The sequence below is a fragment of the Vulpes lagopus genome, chromosome 9 (assembly GCF_018345385.1).
Source record: "Vulpes lagopus strain Blue_001 chromosome 9, ASM1834538v1, whole genome shotgun sequence".
In the NCBI taxonomy this organism is placed as follows: Eukaryota; Metazoa; Chordata; class Mammalia; order Carnivora; family Canidae; genus Vulpes; species Vulpes lagopus.
Genome location: NC_054832.1, coordinates 32,776,393 through 32,793,404, shown reverse-complemented (window position 1 = coordinate 32,793,404; position 17,012 = coordinate 32,776,393). Strand labels below are relative to the sequence as shown.

General features: G+C 40.7%; 1 protein-coding gene across 5 annotated transcripts in view; it reads right to left on the bottom strand.

The window, feature by feature from the left end:
- The window catches only part of DPYS (dihydropyrimidinase), an 80,242-nt gene that overhangs the window by 8,869 nt on the left and 54,361 nt on the right, over positions 1-17,012 (bottom strand). For all 5 annotated transcript variants that reach the window (XR_005990019.1, XM_041769686.1, XM_041769687.1 and 2 more), the window contains exon 8: positions 7,231-7,438. Coding sequence is in view for 4 of the 5 variants with exons in the window: in XM_041769686.1 (XP_041625620.1) it covers positions 7,231-7,438 (208 nt within the window). In the remaining variant the exon portion in view is untranslated. The remainder of the gene's footprint in view (positions 1-7,230; positions 7,439-17,012) is intronic.

The window sequence follows — 17,012 nt, the reverse complement described above, 5'->3', positions numbered from 1 at the left end:
GGGTGAAACAAAGAGGGCAGCTCTCTTCTCTGCCTGCCTTCTCTTCTCCATGTTCTCCTGGTTTTCTTTCTCAGGCTCCTCAGCATCTGGAGGTTGGCAGCCCCAGACCTCTATCCCAAGCTCCCTTTCTTCTCTGCCTACACAGGTTCCTTGGTGGCCTCAGACTTACGGTTTCAAATCTACATGCCACAATTCCCAAATATCAGGTCCAGCTCTGATCTCCCCCAATCTCCAGACTCCTTTATTCTAGTGGCTAAGTGACCTCATCATGGGGAGATATGTGTCCCCAAAAGACTTGGAACTTAAGCCCCGCAAACTATCGGTGAAACTGAAGTAGGATTTAAGGTCTCCGAGACCAAACACTGCTGTCATATCTAAGCCTATATTCCTAGGATTTTGCCCCCCCCTTTTTTTTTAGATTTAATTTATTCATGAAAGAGACAGAGAGAGAGAGGCAGAAGCATAGGAAGAGGGAGAAGCAGGCTCCTCGAGGGGAGCTCAATGTGGAACTTGATCCCAGGACTCTGGGATCGTGACCTGAGCTGAGGCAGACACTCAACCACTGAACCACCCAGGCGTCCCTTCCTAGGACTTTGCGTAGTACCTGGTGCTCAAGAAATATTTGTTGAGTGAAAGATTTCTTAACTGTAGGACTTCTTAAAACTTTTCATATGATATTGGGCAATATAAACACCTGAGAGTAATATTATCTATAATCCTGTGACAGCTTTCTTAAGGTGCACCTCCAGGGACCAGTGTCCTAATGGAAAACATACCCTCCGACGGCTCGACTGTGTTTTCCCCTGTTGTATAGCCTGGTCAAAATTCCCTCTGTATAGGTGGTTCAAAATTCAATGATGTCACCCACCAGCAGTTCTTTCTATCTTGATGATATCACAATCCTATAAAATGGCTTGAGGATAAAACCGTGTGAGAGGCTATCCTAAGTAATACATGGAACACAGATGGCACCTCATCTGGTAGGGTGTTGGTGGTTTTCATTGGTAGATGAAAGTTCAGTTTAGGTTTACAGCATTTAATGATGATTGTCATTGTGATGAGTTAGTTGAAAGATAAAAATAAGAATTACATTGCAGTATGTGGTGCAACAAATAAAATATTAATTGTAATGACCATCACACCTGCATAACTGCAAAATGCTTTTTGGTTAGCTGATCAGGGTAAACAAGAAGTTTTAAGTTGATAGAAAATGTAACTGTATTGTTTGCAGAGATAGAGTGCCAGGATGCTAGCTGTTCTGAGACAAGGAAGAGGAGGTTCTGATGCTGAGCCACTCACGGAGGCTAAGAACCTAAAATATCAATAAAAACAACAAAACAGAACTTCCAGATTCCAGATAGCAAACACTGGCTCAACATTAAACAGTCCAAATGAGCAGCAACTGAAATCCATGCCTGTCTGGTGAACTCAGAGGCACTCAGGATACATTGAACCGGGCTCTTCAGGGACGGTGAACCCCCAGTGCATAAGTAACCGCCAGGTTCACGTAGGTGATCTGTAACAGGGAAAACTTGCATTCTGATAACATTTTACAATCCACCAAATATTTCCGTTTAACCTTTGACATACCTCCTGAGCTATTTCTCAAAGACAGTATGACAAGCTGGGCCCTCTCATTTCAGGGGCGGTTCCTCTAGTAAGTTTTCCAGTCTGAGGGTAAGCATATGCAGGAGGGGAGCTTGGTGGGGTGACATCCTGAAGATGGGGGCAGGTGGCTATGTGTGTGAATGGGGATTAAACTTTGTGATCAGTATGTTGCAGCAGCAGAGAATAAAAGGACTAACTTTGAAGGTAGAAAAATCTGGGTCTGAATTCTGACACTGCCACTTAGTAACTATGTGACCTCCTTAAGCCTCAATTTCTTACTTTATGAGATTGAGATACCTCTACTTGCCTCAGAAGGTTGTTGTAAGGATTAAACTGCTAGGGACATAATTGGTTAACAATAAATATTTACTGAGTGCTGAATGCACAAAGACTATTTAGAATGTCCCCGTATACAGTGGTGTGCTGGCAAATGTTACCAGCTCTGCCTCCCCTTTTCTTACCACCCCAAAAGCCCTAACTTACAGCACTTGCCTATTTCTGGGGTGTGAAGACTCCCACCGCAGCTGATTTCAAGCTACCAAAGTGACATCACTGAATGAGGAGTGGGGACAAGGGACGCATAAGTATCTCTCATGAGCCAAAAAGAACCAACTCCGACAGAGGTTTCACCTTTTGTAATTATTAGCAATTAATCTGAGGAAATTAGGATATATGGCAGTTATGATATCTCTTGAGCTATTTTCTCTGAGCTACCACATTGAGAAAGACATTGACACACTGTTACTTCAGAAATGGAGAACACTCATTTCAAGGACCAGATCAGCCAGCCCTTCAATTTTATCTTATCTAAAAGGCAAATTATGCTTATTGTTGCAAAGCTTTAAAAGTTTAAAAGCTTTGGCAGCAGAGTTCTGAAACCATGTATTGCTCCGTGAAGCTATTCCTGTTTCTCTATAAAATGCAATGTGACCCTGATTTCCCAGAATAGATTGGGTTGCTTAATACTGAAAGAAAGAGAAAAAGAGATGACTTAAAGAATGTCTGAACTTCCAAAATTTGGTTAAAATTACAAATCTAAACACAAACATTCTAAACAATATAATCCATTTGAGTGCCAAGAGCTATATTTTGGGGGGTAAAGAATTAACAGTATGTAAGTCAATTTTGTTTTTTTAAGATGCTCCTGAATATGTAAGTTGCTGTTGCTTTTTTTTTCTTCTCTTTCCTTCATTCCCCAAAACTCTCCCTTAAGTGACTTTTTATAAAAAAATGAAATATAGGGCAGCCTGGGTGGCTTGGTGGTTTGGTGCCGCCTTCAGCTCAGGGCCTAATCCTGGAGACCCAGGATCGAGTACCACGTCGGGCTCCCTGCATGGAAGCTGCTTCTCCCTCTGCCTGTGTCTCTGCCTCTCTCCCCCCCCCCCCCCTCTCTCCGTCTGTCTGTCTGTCTGTCTCTCAGGAATAAATAAATAAAACCTTTTTTAAAAATTGAAATGTATATTTTATTATATTTATCAAATAGTTTGATGCCTCATCTTCTGATTTAAATTTTCTTCCCTTTGGGATCAGTTGCTTAAATGTTAAAATAAAGTGACAATTCCCTAAAGCTATCAAATTGGATAAAAATGTTGCCTCTTTCCTTTGAAATTCTTTACTATATCTAGTAACAGTGATAGCTGCATGGCATAATGCTGGTAAATTTTATTAAGTAATAAAATCATGGACAAGAACCAAGTTCATAGACAACTCCACTATTTGGGATGAATTAGGGGGCAATCTTCTGGGTAAATCAATTTAAATTTCTTTCTATGACCTCTGAAATTATAGTCTTTGCTCCTTCCATTTGCAGTTTATTTGTCAAATTCCTACTATGTACCAAGCACTGGGCATGAAAATATAAGATGATGTCCTCAAGGAACCAACACTCCAGCCAGATCAGCCGAGTTCTGGAGCAGCTGACGTGTCTCTACCATCTGTTCTTTGAGAGTCCAGGATGGTAAGTGATTAATTTTCTTGGGTTGGATAACAAGCACACAGGAGAAATTGTATGTGCTGTTCCTGCTTGCCTTCAAACTCTTATCCTCACTCACAAAATAACCTGAATATTTTAAGTGAAAAACCAAAGCAAGAGTTCTAATAGCCTAATATGAGTTTAAAATCTAGAATGCCAGGCATCCCTGGGTGACTCAGCGGTTTAGCACCTGCCTTCGGCCCAGAGTGTGATCCTGGAGCCCCAGGATCAAGTCCCACATCAGGCTCCCTAAATGGAGCCTGCTTCTCCCTCTGCCTGTGTCTCTGCCTCTGTGTGTGTGTGTCTCTCATGAATAAATAAATAAAATATTTAAAAATAAAAACGAAATAAAATCTAGAATGCCTAACAACACCCTTTCTTAACCTTAGTGTGATATTTTTCTTCTATAAAATTATCTTTGCTTAATGAAGAGAAAAAATAATGTTTGAAATGGTTCCAGGCAACCTCCAAACCTCATTTTATCCATTTTATTTGATACTTTTCCCACACCAGTGTTTTCCAAAATAATGAATTTGCCTGTGCTTTAAATTTCACACTTATTTTCTTGCTTTATGAAGGTCCCACAATACAGTGGGAGTCAGAAGCCATATCACAAATCCTGGCTTTTATGTTTACTTACTGCTCATCCCAGGGAAAGTTATTTAATCTTTCCAAGACTCAGCTTTCTCTTTTATAAAATGAGGATATCTACCATATGGCTTGTGATGCAGATTAAGTAAAATAATGAATATAAACTACCTGATATAGTAAGTGCTCAGAACAACACATGACAATAATGATAACTGTCACTTATTGTAATTGCAAAAACAATAATGCACTTAAATGCCTTAAAAGTTCATCATATCAGAAGAAAATACTACAAAAATAAAGGAACTCACAAAATTGATAGTGAATTCTTGAAAAAGGAATTGACATGAATTTTGCCACAAAACATAACATGATCATTTGGAAAGGAGAATTGATGCAGCCAGTCCTTTGGTGATCTCTGCTGCCTCAAACGTTTTCTCTACAAGAGAAAGACTCAGGCAGCCATTTAAATACAGTCCATCAGGTGTCCCCAGTTAGTCTAGCGTCCCTACTGGTGAGCAACTGGAACTAACGCCAGGAGCAGCTCCTTAAATCCGCTTCAAGTGTCACCTAACCTATCACTCAGTTCTGTTGATTCTACCTCCTTATGATTCCCTAGGTCTCTCTTCTTCTCAGCTCATCCCCTGGATTACTACTGCAGCTTCATAAATGAATTACCTGCTAGTGATGCCTCCAATTCAGAATAATTATTTTTTTGAGAGACTATTTTATTTTTCACACCAAATGCTGTATCATTTACCTCCCATTAACTCATTTAACTCAATCTTTGTGATCTATGATACCATTTATTACTCACTTATAGTTTCTGGAGTCAGATAATCAGAGTTTATGTTTTGACCCTGCCACATTCTATCTGTGTGACCTAGTGTCTTAATTTCTTGAAGATTGTTTCCTAATCTTTAAAATAATACTTTCTTCCCTCCCAGAGCTGTTACAGTGACAGCACCCAAGCCCTCACTTGCATTAGGTTAGCACTCAGCAAATGTTAATATTGCTGTTATCTATCACATAAATGTTCAGAAACATATAGGATTCTTATAGTCACTATCTTATAGTCACTGTCACCTATCAATGTCAACATTTACAAATTAACCCTAGCAAAATGAACTATAATCTTAAACATTTTGACTGATATCTAGTATATAAAGAATTATAGCACCCTGAAAATTGAAAACATTCTGGAGTACTTGTTTACTTAATCAAAGCTTTAGGAAGTGTTAAAAACAAACAACAGGGGATCCCTGGGTGGCGCAGGGGTTTGGCGCCTGCCTTTGGCCCAGGGCGCGATCCTGGAGACCCGGGATCGAATCCCACGTCGGGCTCCCAGTGCATGGAGCCTGCTTCTCCCTCTGCCTGTGTCTCTGCCTCTCTCTCTCTCTCTCTCTCTCTGTGTGACTATCATAAATAAGAAAAAAAGAATTAAAAAAAAAAAAAAAAAACAGGGATCCCTGGGTAGCTCAGCGGTTTAGCGCCTGCCTTTGGCCCAGGGCGCGATCCTGGAGTCCCGGGATTGAGTCCCATGTCGGGCTCCCGGCATGGAGCCCGCTTCTCCCTCTGCCTGTGTCTCTGTCTCTCTCTCTCCTCTCTCTATGACTATCATGAATAAATAATAAAAATAAAAAATAAACAACAAATAGGATGAATCTTGTATAATGAACTCTGAGAATCCACAAGTAAAAATTTCTCAAAGGCGTAAGAGGAAAAATCAAACAGACTACAAGATCCAAATGGAATGCACTGAAAAATAGCCAGAGGACTTTGGAAAAACAGAGGTATATTTTAAAATGGAAGGAAGAGAGAGAAGCCTTAGAACTAATCCTAGGGTTTCAAACTCTACTGTCTATATGGCCAAATGAAGAACATAGCAAGTGAAGCCTGCTCAATAAAAATCAGGAAGGCCATCCAGCCCTGGCCTCTTGTCCTCATGTGGGATTAAGGGCACAGGTTGCCTCCTCCCATCCCAAATCCAGCAATTTGTATGGTTTTAATCTGAAAATTTTCTGACATGTTAGTGTATTTAGTGAGATGAATTTTTAAAACACAGTGTAAAGTAAATAAAGGTGTGAAAGCCCAACAAATATTATGAACAAATACCTCTTTTATAATAACAGATTTACTACAAAGTCTTAAAGGAACTTTGTTATGGATTTAGTCATCAAAAGAGGAAAGCAAAGAGACAAAAGTAACATCTGACCCCTACTATGTGCCTTCTATTTAAAACTCTCATTTGAGTCTTACAATTTGTTAAGGAGGAAATGTTATCATTCTTTAGATGAAGCAACTGAGCCCAAGAATAGAGATCTTGTTTTTGGCCACACACCTAGGAAATGGGAAGGGCAAAGTAGGATTCATATTTCGAGCTACCTAAACTCAAAACTCCACCATTGCTCTCGCGGCTATTAGAATGAACCTTCATACATTCAAGAATAAGGAATAGAATTTTTTGAGGAGCCATTCACTGCTAAGTTCTGAACAGTTTTGCACAGAAGCCATACCTCTTATAGCTGCTCCCAGACAATGACAGCATGCCATGTAGCCACTTGACAGGAGACTTGGCTCAAGGGCTGCCCCAAGGCCTTGCTCAATCTATCTCAGATTGTATGGTAGACTAGGATGCTTCCACTCTTTTTTCTCTCTGCTTCACCAGGGTAGACTTGAATTGCAGTCTGAAGGTTCTTCCAACCTTTTCTGGCTCCCTCCCATCTTTTCACACACGTGTTTCCCCTAATAAAAACATAAGTGTCTGCTTTCTGGACACTGACTACCTCAATTACCAAAAGTCCCCAGAGACCCTAAACTTGCCTGGGGAAACCTGACTTGGTCATGAGGAAACCCTCAAGAAACACACCAATCTGCACGAGAAAGGACATCTATCCAATAATAATTCTTTCTTTGAAAACTGGTATTTTTCTAGAACCTCTCCTATCAATCCTGACATCCCAAGAATGTGGTAAAGGAGGTGTATGTGACAACACCACCACCAACATCTAGGAACAGGTAACAGTCCAGCCCCTGGTAACAGCCACTTCTGCACAACTCACCTGGTCCCGCTGTTTGATCCGTTTGTAAATATACTCAGCAAATGGTTTGCGAGGAATAAACTTCCCATCCCCTGCCGTTACATTGAAAACTCCAGCTTCATACACCACTTTTCCTCTGGAAATAGTCACAAGGGGCACCCCATGGCAAACCATGCCCTCAAAGATGTTGAAGTTAACAGCCTGATGATGAGTTTTTGCCGAAATAGTCCTGTTTATAAAAACAAAGACCCTCCAGATCATCACCAGTTCATCTGACAAATATAAAATATTAAAAGAATGACTTTAGAAGAAAATTTAGCAACTCTATTAAGCCATATTAAGCTTTATCATTTGAACAAGCGACTTTAAGAATAGAACATAGCATTAACATTTCATTACAAAGTAATTACATTTTCCGACAGAAAAACCCAATAAATCAGTTCTTACGGTGATTAATGAGGATGAAGTGGGTGAAAGGAAGGTATTGTCTCTCACATTTACATTTTTAAATTAATTTTTACAACATGTATGAGTCTGATGAACATACTGACCCAGTCCCCAGCTCTACAGAATTTTAACATTTTGCAGATGCAAAAGGCTTCTTCTTTACCTCTCCCCCAAATCCCATTCTTGTCCCTCCCTTCCCAAAGGGAATCCCTAACTGGTAGTTATCAAATTGAATTTGGTAGTTATCAAGGAGAATTGTATCTTGAATTTCTTTCCCTTGTCTGTAGTGAAACTGAAAATATAAGGATAATAAAGTAACAAAATATGTTAGAATATAATCTCTTAGCAGGGTCTATGTCATCCATTTGTATATTCATCATCATTCTCAGTAGTTTATTAATACTTTTGATCTTACACAATATGATCAATGACTTCCAGGCTACTTGGAAATGTTGGATGTCTTCTTGCCCCAAATCTCATTTAGTGGAAAGAGGTGGGGGGGAAGAGATCTGGCAGCTGTGAATAATATGAGCATAATCTTGAATTCTGGTAGAAGTTTCTACATGGCCTCTTAGGAATGGACGGAAGAGAAGTACTTTGCTAAACATCCTAAGGCTGAGTTCAAGGAAGAGCCACCCAAGGCCCCCCAACCCTGATCTGGAAGGATGGAGCTAGGGGATTCAGGCTTTTGTGTGCTGCCATCCTAGAAATGGATGAGACAATGCTGGTCTGAATCATGGGTCCAGAATCCTACACCCAAGTACTCACTTGGTATCCAACCCTAACATGTCCAAACAGAATTCTTGATTTTCAATGCCTCCTACAACTCCCCCACTTGAGTTTGTTCCTCCCTTGAGCTATCATCAGGCCTATTGATTGGTTCTATCTCCAATAATAATAATAATAATAATAATAATAATAATAAATCCCAAACCTGCCCACCTCTGTTGCTCTCCATCATTCCCACTGGAGTCCATGCCACCATCATCTGTCATGTGAGTGACTCCAACACTTCATACTGGCCTCTTTGTTTCCCCTCTTACCTTCTTATACTCTTCACCACTGTCCACAAAAAGAGGCCTTAGGAACCAACTTAATGATACAAAGAAAAGTTGTAAAGGGGCACCTGAGTGGCACAATTGATTAAGCATCCAGCTCTTGGTTTCTGCTTAGGTTGTGATCTCAGGGTTGTGAGATTGAGTGCTCTGTGCTCAGTGCAGTCTGCTTAAGACTCTCTCTCCCTCTCTTTTCCCCTGTTCCCCCCTTGAATAAATAAATGAATAATAATAATTAAAAAAACACCCAAAAACCAAAAACAAAGAAAAGTTAAAAAGATCAAAAGAAGAAGAGGTAGTTACAAATACAGCAACAATAATTTCAAACACTAAAGAGGAGGGAAGGCTACTAATCTAATCGTAAGTAATGTCACTAAAGTAGGAAAATGAATAAAATATTTAAAGGGTTACTAAGAATAAAATGAGTAATGATGAGTTATGGGTTGGTGATGAGAGATATAAACTCAAAGAAAATAAATCAAAGGAACAATATAGAGGAGCTTCAAACTTGCAGGTTAAAGCGAGTTTTTCTGACCACCACAGTCTCTTTCTCATATTTCCATGGTCTGGCACTGCTACTTTCCTACCTATCACAGTTAGACACTCTGGGGTTTGTTTTGTAAAAATGTAACATAAACATGACTGGATGGATATATCAACCACTAGACAGAGAAAGAAAAATGCATAAAAATTCATGCTGAAGTGGTTACTAAATACAAGAATGGGAGGCAAATAAGGGGAAACCCTAAATCATAAAATTCTATTTTACTGATGGGAAGTTAACAATTAATTACTGATCCTCTTAGGGAAATAATCTAACAGAAGAAATAAGCTCTATACACTAAGACTGTCATCACAATATTGCCTAAACTATTTAAAATTCAAAGCATAACAATTTCCTAATGATTATGCAATGGAATATCGGGCATCTCTGAAAGAATTAAGAATTAAAAATATGCCGAGGATGCAAAGAAAATGAAAAATGCATAATAATACATGGAAAAACATACGAAGTATGTATATCTACAAGGAAAATATATATGCAGGCGGACAAAAGCAAGAGGAAATATACAAAGTAAAGTGTTTTTGTGGGCTCGGAATAAATGAATATGCAAACAAGAACAAATATGAAAGCTAAAGGTCTGTTACAGCAAAATGTCAAATCAAGTTTCTCTGCCTCTGCCAAATAAAGGTCATGACCTTGACTTTCTCAGCCTTAGGGGTGCAAGAGAAAGACGACAATTAGGCAACATCTAAGTGATTCTTTATAATAAGGCATTATGTAAATGAGGTCCAATTAGCATAAAATGTAAAATCTAGGCAGTATCACCAGCAGCAAACAGAATGCGCTTCTACTTTACCATTGAAAGGTGTCTGGCAGGGTGCCACTCTTCACCCAACCTTTGCCTTCCAGCCACAGCTGCAGTCCTCCACTTCTGTAGGAGCTTCCACACTTCCGGATTTTGGTGCATGCAGTTTTCTTCACTCCAAATACCCTTCTCCCTGCTCCCATCCATCTTCCCTAAGATGCCACTCAAGAGTCCTAGTGCCACATTCATTACAACTCAATAAAGCTGGGGGGCGAGGTGGGGGGGGCGCTGAGGAAGAGGCTCCTGACCTTGAGAAGTTGACCCTGATGATCCCAGGCAAAGCTGAGCCTTTCTTCTGTGGCCTAGCACTACCTGAATGCTAAATCATCTACCAAACTCTTGATAAGCCCCTCTTTTCCTACTTGGTGCACACTTTAGGACTGAAATCACGTTGCTTCACCCCCAGCACACAGTAGGTACTTAATAAATAGGTAGGAAATGAACAAAAAGAATCACACAATTTTCCTTCTGTATGTTTTATTTCCTGCCTTCACTGTCCTACAGGATGTGACTGGGTTTTCCAATAGGGCACCAAATTAAATGAGAGGCAAACATCTAATCCCAGAGTTCCATTGTATACTTAACATTTCTGGTGAGCTGTACACGCTCATTACTAATACAGACATACATCAATAAATAAATTGTTATAAGTATCATTCTTAATTACATCTTATCAAGTTATATGAACTGCTTGCTCATCAATACCTAGCAATATTTAGCAATGTCAATTGTATCAACACTAATAAGTACACAGGGAAGTATTATTACCCCATGTCCCCGCTGATAATGCTGAAATAAAGCTGTGTGAGAACTTGCCCAAGGGTCACACAGTTTGGTCATCAATCAACCTCTGAGAGGTCAGAATAACTTTCACTGGAGAATCCTGATATATATGCAACCCCACCATAAGAAAAAATATTTTGGTACATTTCAACATTTAATTGTTTTAAATAAAAAAACAAGATAGTACCATCATGAGATTTCTAAAATTATTACAAAATGTATTTAAAATATATTCATTACTAGTGCAGGGTGGGACATGTGGTCCATTAATGGAATGAATGCAAGTTCAAAGTCACACAATTGCCTTTGTAAGGATACCTGTTGTTCCTTGGAACACATTCCCTTAAAGGCAGAGGCCTTCAGTTAAGATAAAAGCCAAGAACATGCCTTACACCCTCCTTTGCAGCGGGGGCCCAGTTATGGAATCCAGCCTCCTCCAAAATAGTGCCTCACAGGAGCCTTTGATGGCAAGCCGGTGACTCTGGATGCAGGTGTCACAGGAATCCATGTTGGTGAAGATGCAGATGGAGAAATGGTGCTTTTCAGGCCCGCTGTGACAGAAGGTTAGCGGTGGGGCCCAGCCTGGCTTCCCAAAGCCACTATGGTAACTGTGCCTGGGGGAAGCACTGAAGTTCTCCGTTGCCCTGGAGGGCATTGGTCTTGGCTGTAGAGCCTCTCAGCCTGGTCCTCTGGTCCTTCTAGAGATTCTCTGAGCTACCCAGTGCCTTTTAACACATCTCTCTTCTGTTTAACCACCTAGAATAGATCTCTCTTGGTTGATACATCTTTTTCTTTCAATATTTGCAGTGTGTCTCTGGATGTTTAGAAAAATCTTCTGTGATAACCTCAGGAGTATAAAATGGAGGCCTTTCTTGAGCATGAAGCCTGAGCCCAACTGCTCTCTAGGCCTTGTCCCTGTGACGGGTCCTGAGCAGAGGTGAGCATTAAGCATTGTCCCTTCACTCTCCGCGTCAGGACACTGTCATGTAGGACACAGGAGTGGATGCATCTTCTCAGAACGTCATGGAAAAATGATGAAACATCCCCCAGGTTTTCATAAGTTGCTCACAGGGGCTTCCTCAGATGCAGCACAGGCCCAGGCATGAAGGATAAAGTCAGGCTCCTCTAACTTCCCCTGCAGAGTTGGTAGGTCTCATGTCACCTGCTGAACTGGCAGTGCTTGGGACATTGAGAAACCATTTTGGAAGAAAGCAAGATCATGAGTACCCAGATTCTGACTAAAAGAGAGATTGAGTCCACGGGGTCATACGTCATCATCATAAGGTTTAGTAACACTGTGAGATAAATCGGAGCAGATGTCATGGAGCTTTGCAGTGCATTTTGGTTCTGAAATGGGCCCCACGCATAATTCCATCCTGAGAAATGCAAGATAGCAAGGACTGTAGTTTTCTCCCTTGGCTTTCATTCTCCCTTTGTCTGGTGTCAGAACCCCAATTTTTCTTTACGACATTTTGCTTCCAATTATCTTTGGAAGATAATTGGGTAAGACAGGCATGGTGCCATGTTCTTACCTAACTAAGGGATGGGCGATTACCTTTGTTTCCTAGCAATATGAATCACTGGCAGAGTGAAAAAAATTTAAAAATGATTGGCATGTGCATTCCTGAATGCAAAACAATCCCTGCAGCAGGCTGCCCAGGACTGTCCTGGGCTCCACCCTTCCCAAGCTTGCAGCACTAACTGTTCCTTTGATCTGTGAGCTCCCCATAGCCTTCCCATAGAGTGTATTTTCGCTTAAGTGAGAGCAGGTTGGTTGGTATGGTTTGCAGCGGAAGGTCCTGACTGATAAAAACTTTGTCCATTGGAGAGCAATCCCTTAATGAAGAGCCCATGGATAATAACTCTGAGGCAAGGTTCTAAAGTTCTGTGATTCAAAAGGAACCTATGTTCAACCAGATGTGTCTGCAGCACAGATGCAAATGTGGGGCAATGCTCTGATTCCAGTTGTAAGCCAAACCGAAGAGCTGCGAGATTCATTACCAAATATTTTTCAAATTTAACAATGTGCAAGGTAGCTCAGGAGAGTAGCATTTTAAGAATCCCTTCCCTCTAATTAATGACTGGATGGTTAAGCCGGCCTGTCCCGGTGGTGACAGGAAAGATAGGAATGATCAAAGCCTACCCAGCAGTTTAGGGAGCCTGAGGTTCCTGGGCCATTGCCTCTTCATTAGCAGATTCATAGGAAGGGTGCTCTCAGTGGTCACTCTGCCCCAAGGGAAAGGCTGCTCTTTGTTAAGGTTGCTTTGAGCCTGTATCAAAGGGCACATCTCTTTGCAGAGGGTGTCAAGGTTGTCTTGCTGAATCCCAATTATACACATCTTCAAGGCTTAAGCTGATAGGGCAGCAGAAGCCCTGAAGATAACATTAAGCTATTTTCCAACTTAGCCAATAACTTTGATACCACTCACATCACAGCTGCAGAAAAACATTCTGTTCCTTTGCAAATAGCTTTCTATCAAAGAGCCGTGTGCTCTTCTAGATGAGAAAGTCACTAAAGCAAAGCCTGCAGGAGACTGCAACCTCATCTATGTGCATTCGGAGAGAACACTGTAGAGAGCAAGAGGATTTCTGAGAGCGACGTGCATCTTCTTGACTCCAGAGAAATAACTTGTTTAGGTATTTAGTTATATTTTCTCCAACTTGGCCACTCTGGTCATAGCACAGGTGGAGTCCTATCACGTTGCCATGAGAACCCAAAAAAGTCTTAAAAAATCATGTCAGGTCTGTTAGTGGTTTCTTTAAAACTATACCTCATCTGTCTGCATTGGGTTATAGGACGCCTTATATATTCACAGGAAAGAATAATCATCATGAAATCTTCCCAACTCTATGGAGTAGGGGCTATTCTTATTCTCATGCAATAAATGAGGATGAGACACATGGTAGTTTATAACTCACCCCACATCGCACAGTTCCTGTAGGTCAGGTGAGATGGGAGGCTGGGGTCTTAAACCCTAGACAATGCTGCCCTTGAAAGCTCTACGGGACAGCCTTCAACCAATGAAAGCATTTTTCATCCACTGGAAAACAAATGGGAAGTAGCTCAGCCCATAATTCCCAATGTTTCCTAGTTTGTTTTCTATTTAGCAATAAGTGATTTAAGTATGCTCTTAGAAATTTCTTGAACCAAAATTGACTGGTCATTCACAATGTGATCACGATGGAAGATACTTTTTTTGACATGAGTTCCAACTATTCCAAACTACCTCTTCTGTCAATTTCTTGGACCTGACAAGTTATATAAATGGGGGGCATGGCAGCCACATCTCTGGAAACACTAAATGGTGCTACTTCAAGTACATTGTGATTATTAAGCAAAATTGCTGCTCACTGCACCCATCAATCTTCCACCCTGTTTTCAGACTTTTCCACCTGCCTCCCACAGAAGACAAAATGGGAATTGCTTCAGCCACATTATTAAATCTAAATTGGACAATAACTCGGAATTCTATTGGTGCTCAAGGCATGACGAGACATTTAATGCAGGTTCATAAAAATGCTTCCCAACGCTGACTTAAAGAAATAAACTGATCAGGTAACCCTGCTATTTTTGTCCTTGAAGTTATAAAATACAGGTCACGAATGGTGGTGTTGGTCATGGTTGGGTAAACTGAATTTAACAAGTTGACCTTGGAAGTAGGTATCATTCCTTCACTTCCCATGCCTCACACAGCACTGAGCAAACAGAAGGCATTTTATAGACATATTTGTTTATCTGAAAATAACTTATTAGTAAATTTCTACATTATCACCTAACATAAATATTTCATGTTTTATATACTAGTTTTCAGACAGTGGAGAACTAAAAACGATTTAATGTCTTAAAGGAACAAGAATTAAATATGAATCAGCAAAAGCTAGCATGATTCTAGAATGTATATCCTATGAATATTGAACAGATAAGTGCATGTGGGTGAGATATGACTATTAGCTTTTGCAAGGCCATTGGCCTAACATATTGGTCAGAGTTAAAAATAACTTGCTGGGGTGGTGTGTGGACTTGGTCCTGTAATTACATTGTCTCCGTGCTGGGAAGTGGCCTCGCCCTTGGCTGCTGACATTATTTGGCAGACTATGTATGGGCATAACTTGGGCAGAATAAACAAGATGTTGGTTTTCTACACAGGAATATGCTGGCTGATATTCACACAGTATCCCTCCTGAAAATTCAGACTAAGCCAGGTACTTAGGATGCTAAGCTCTAATGCCATATTTTAGGGAGAGAAAGGAATGCCTGGAATATAAAGGGAAGACAGTTGAGTTCTCTAAAGAGATGGAAAAGAGAAGGCTGGGTACCAGAAATGTCTGGGGAACTTCTAAACTTACTTTTTTTTTGAAAGGAAGATGACCTATTTTCCCTCCATCCTTACTGAGGGGAATAAAAAGCGGTAGTAAGCATAAACACTGGCAGATGTAATGCAGTTTGACACTGGAAAATCACTGCTTGACAACTGAGAGGTGCGTTAGTGAAGGAAAGACGCAAAGGCTGTAACCAGGTGAGAGCGCAAGGAGCGCAGGCTGCTGGAGAAGCAGGTGACGCCAATGACACTGGGCTGCTGGGCCCCAGGGAGTTGGAAAGAATTCCTAGTCTGCAATCCAAGGAAGGGAGGCCTGGCCTCTAGAATTCCTGGGAAGGTGATGAGGCAAGCAAATGTTGCATGATTCTGTTCCCGAGTAATTTCATTTCCCAAGTCAGAAACTCCAAAATATTCAAAAAACCATTTTCTCATAATAACCATAACAAATATTTATGGAGTCTTTACTCTGATAGGCAATGACAGCATTATCTCCTTCAACTTTCACAGTAAGCTTGGGATGATTCGTATATAATGATTATTATCCCTATTTTATGGATGAGAAAACTGAGGCTGGAGAGTTAAAATTGCTTAAGACACAGCTCACATGTGGCAAAGCCAGATTTTTAACTTAGGTCTGTGAGTTCAAAGGTTTCCCCTTAATGATGAAAAGCAGTTCAGTTTAATCACAATGCTGGGTCACCAAGCTCTTTTGGAAGTTGCCTGAGAGGATCAGCAGATAACTATACAAAGAGCACGTACCAATACTGTGCTTCTCCATTTTTCCTATGGCTAGCAAGTTTTACCCAACCCTGACTGCTGGAGGACCATCACTCAACTTTGAATTGATGGAGCTGCTTATGATCCAGTTGTCTAAATGGAATTTTAGAATGTTCCAGACTTGAATGGTATTCAGTTGTGAATAACAATGTAAGCTTTTTAACCATTTCTTGATTTACTGTCTAAAGGCTGTGCTGTGAAAAAATACAGACCAACAGCTAATGAGGTATGAAAGGCTTCCTCAGTGTCCGTGTATGAACTGGAGGTCCAGAATATCCAGCAGAGGACATCAGTGTTCAGTGAGAAGAATCTTAATCTCCAAAACTCTAAATCAGGGGATGGAAAACTATAGTTTGCAGGTCAAATCAGATTCACAGCCTATTTCTGTAAATAAAGTTTTATTGGAACATAGGCTTGTTCATTCATTTGTGTGTTATCTATGGCTGCTTTTGTACTACAATGGTGGAGTTGAATAGTAGCAACAGTGACTCGCTGGCCCATAAAGCCTAAAATATTTACTATGTGGTCCTTTACAAAAGGAGTTTGCTGACCCCTGCTCTAAATGCCTCCAATGACAACAAAACAAAACAAAAATAAAACACCAAGCCCTTGAGAGACCTAAAACCATCACAAGGGAGAGCTCCAAAGGAAAAAAATTAAAGGCCAGGACAGAAAGAGAGAAAGAGAAGGAGGGGTAAAAACAACAACAGAAAAGAAATAGTTTTTTAAAAGAGCAAAGGAAGGCAAGAAAGATGACTAAAAAGTTGTGGGGTCACAGGGAGACCGTTCCAGCAAGTTCTAGATTCCACCACTGCCCACTAAGCACCTACTATATTCCAGGTCCTTCCATGTGCATCTCACTTAGCCTCTCAACAACCCACATTATGATTTCTGTTTACCATATGAGGAAGTGGAGACTGAGAGAGGAGTAACTTGCCTGAGAAGTGATTAGGCCAGAAATAAGACACAGGCAGTCTGACCCCCTGCCCCCCCTGTCTCAGGCCATCAGTGACCACCTCCCCACCTCCAACCCCAACCCCTGCTCAGAGGAT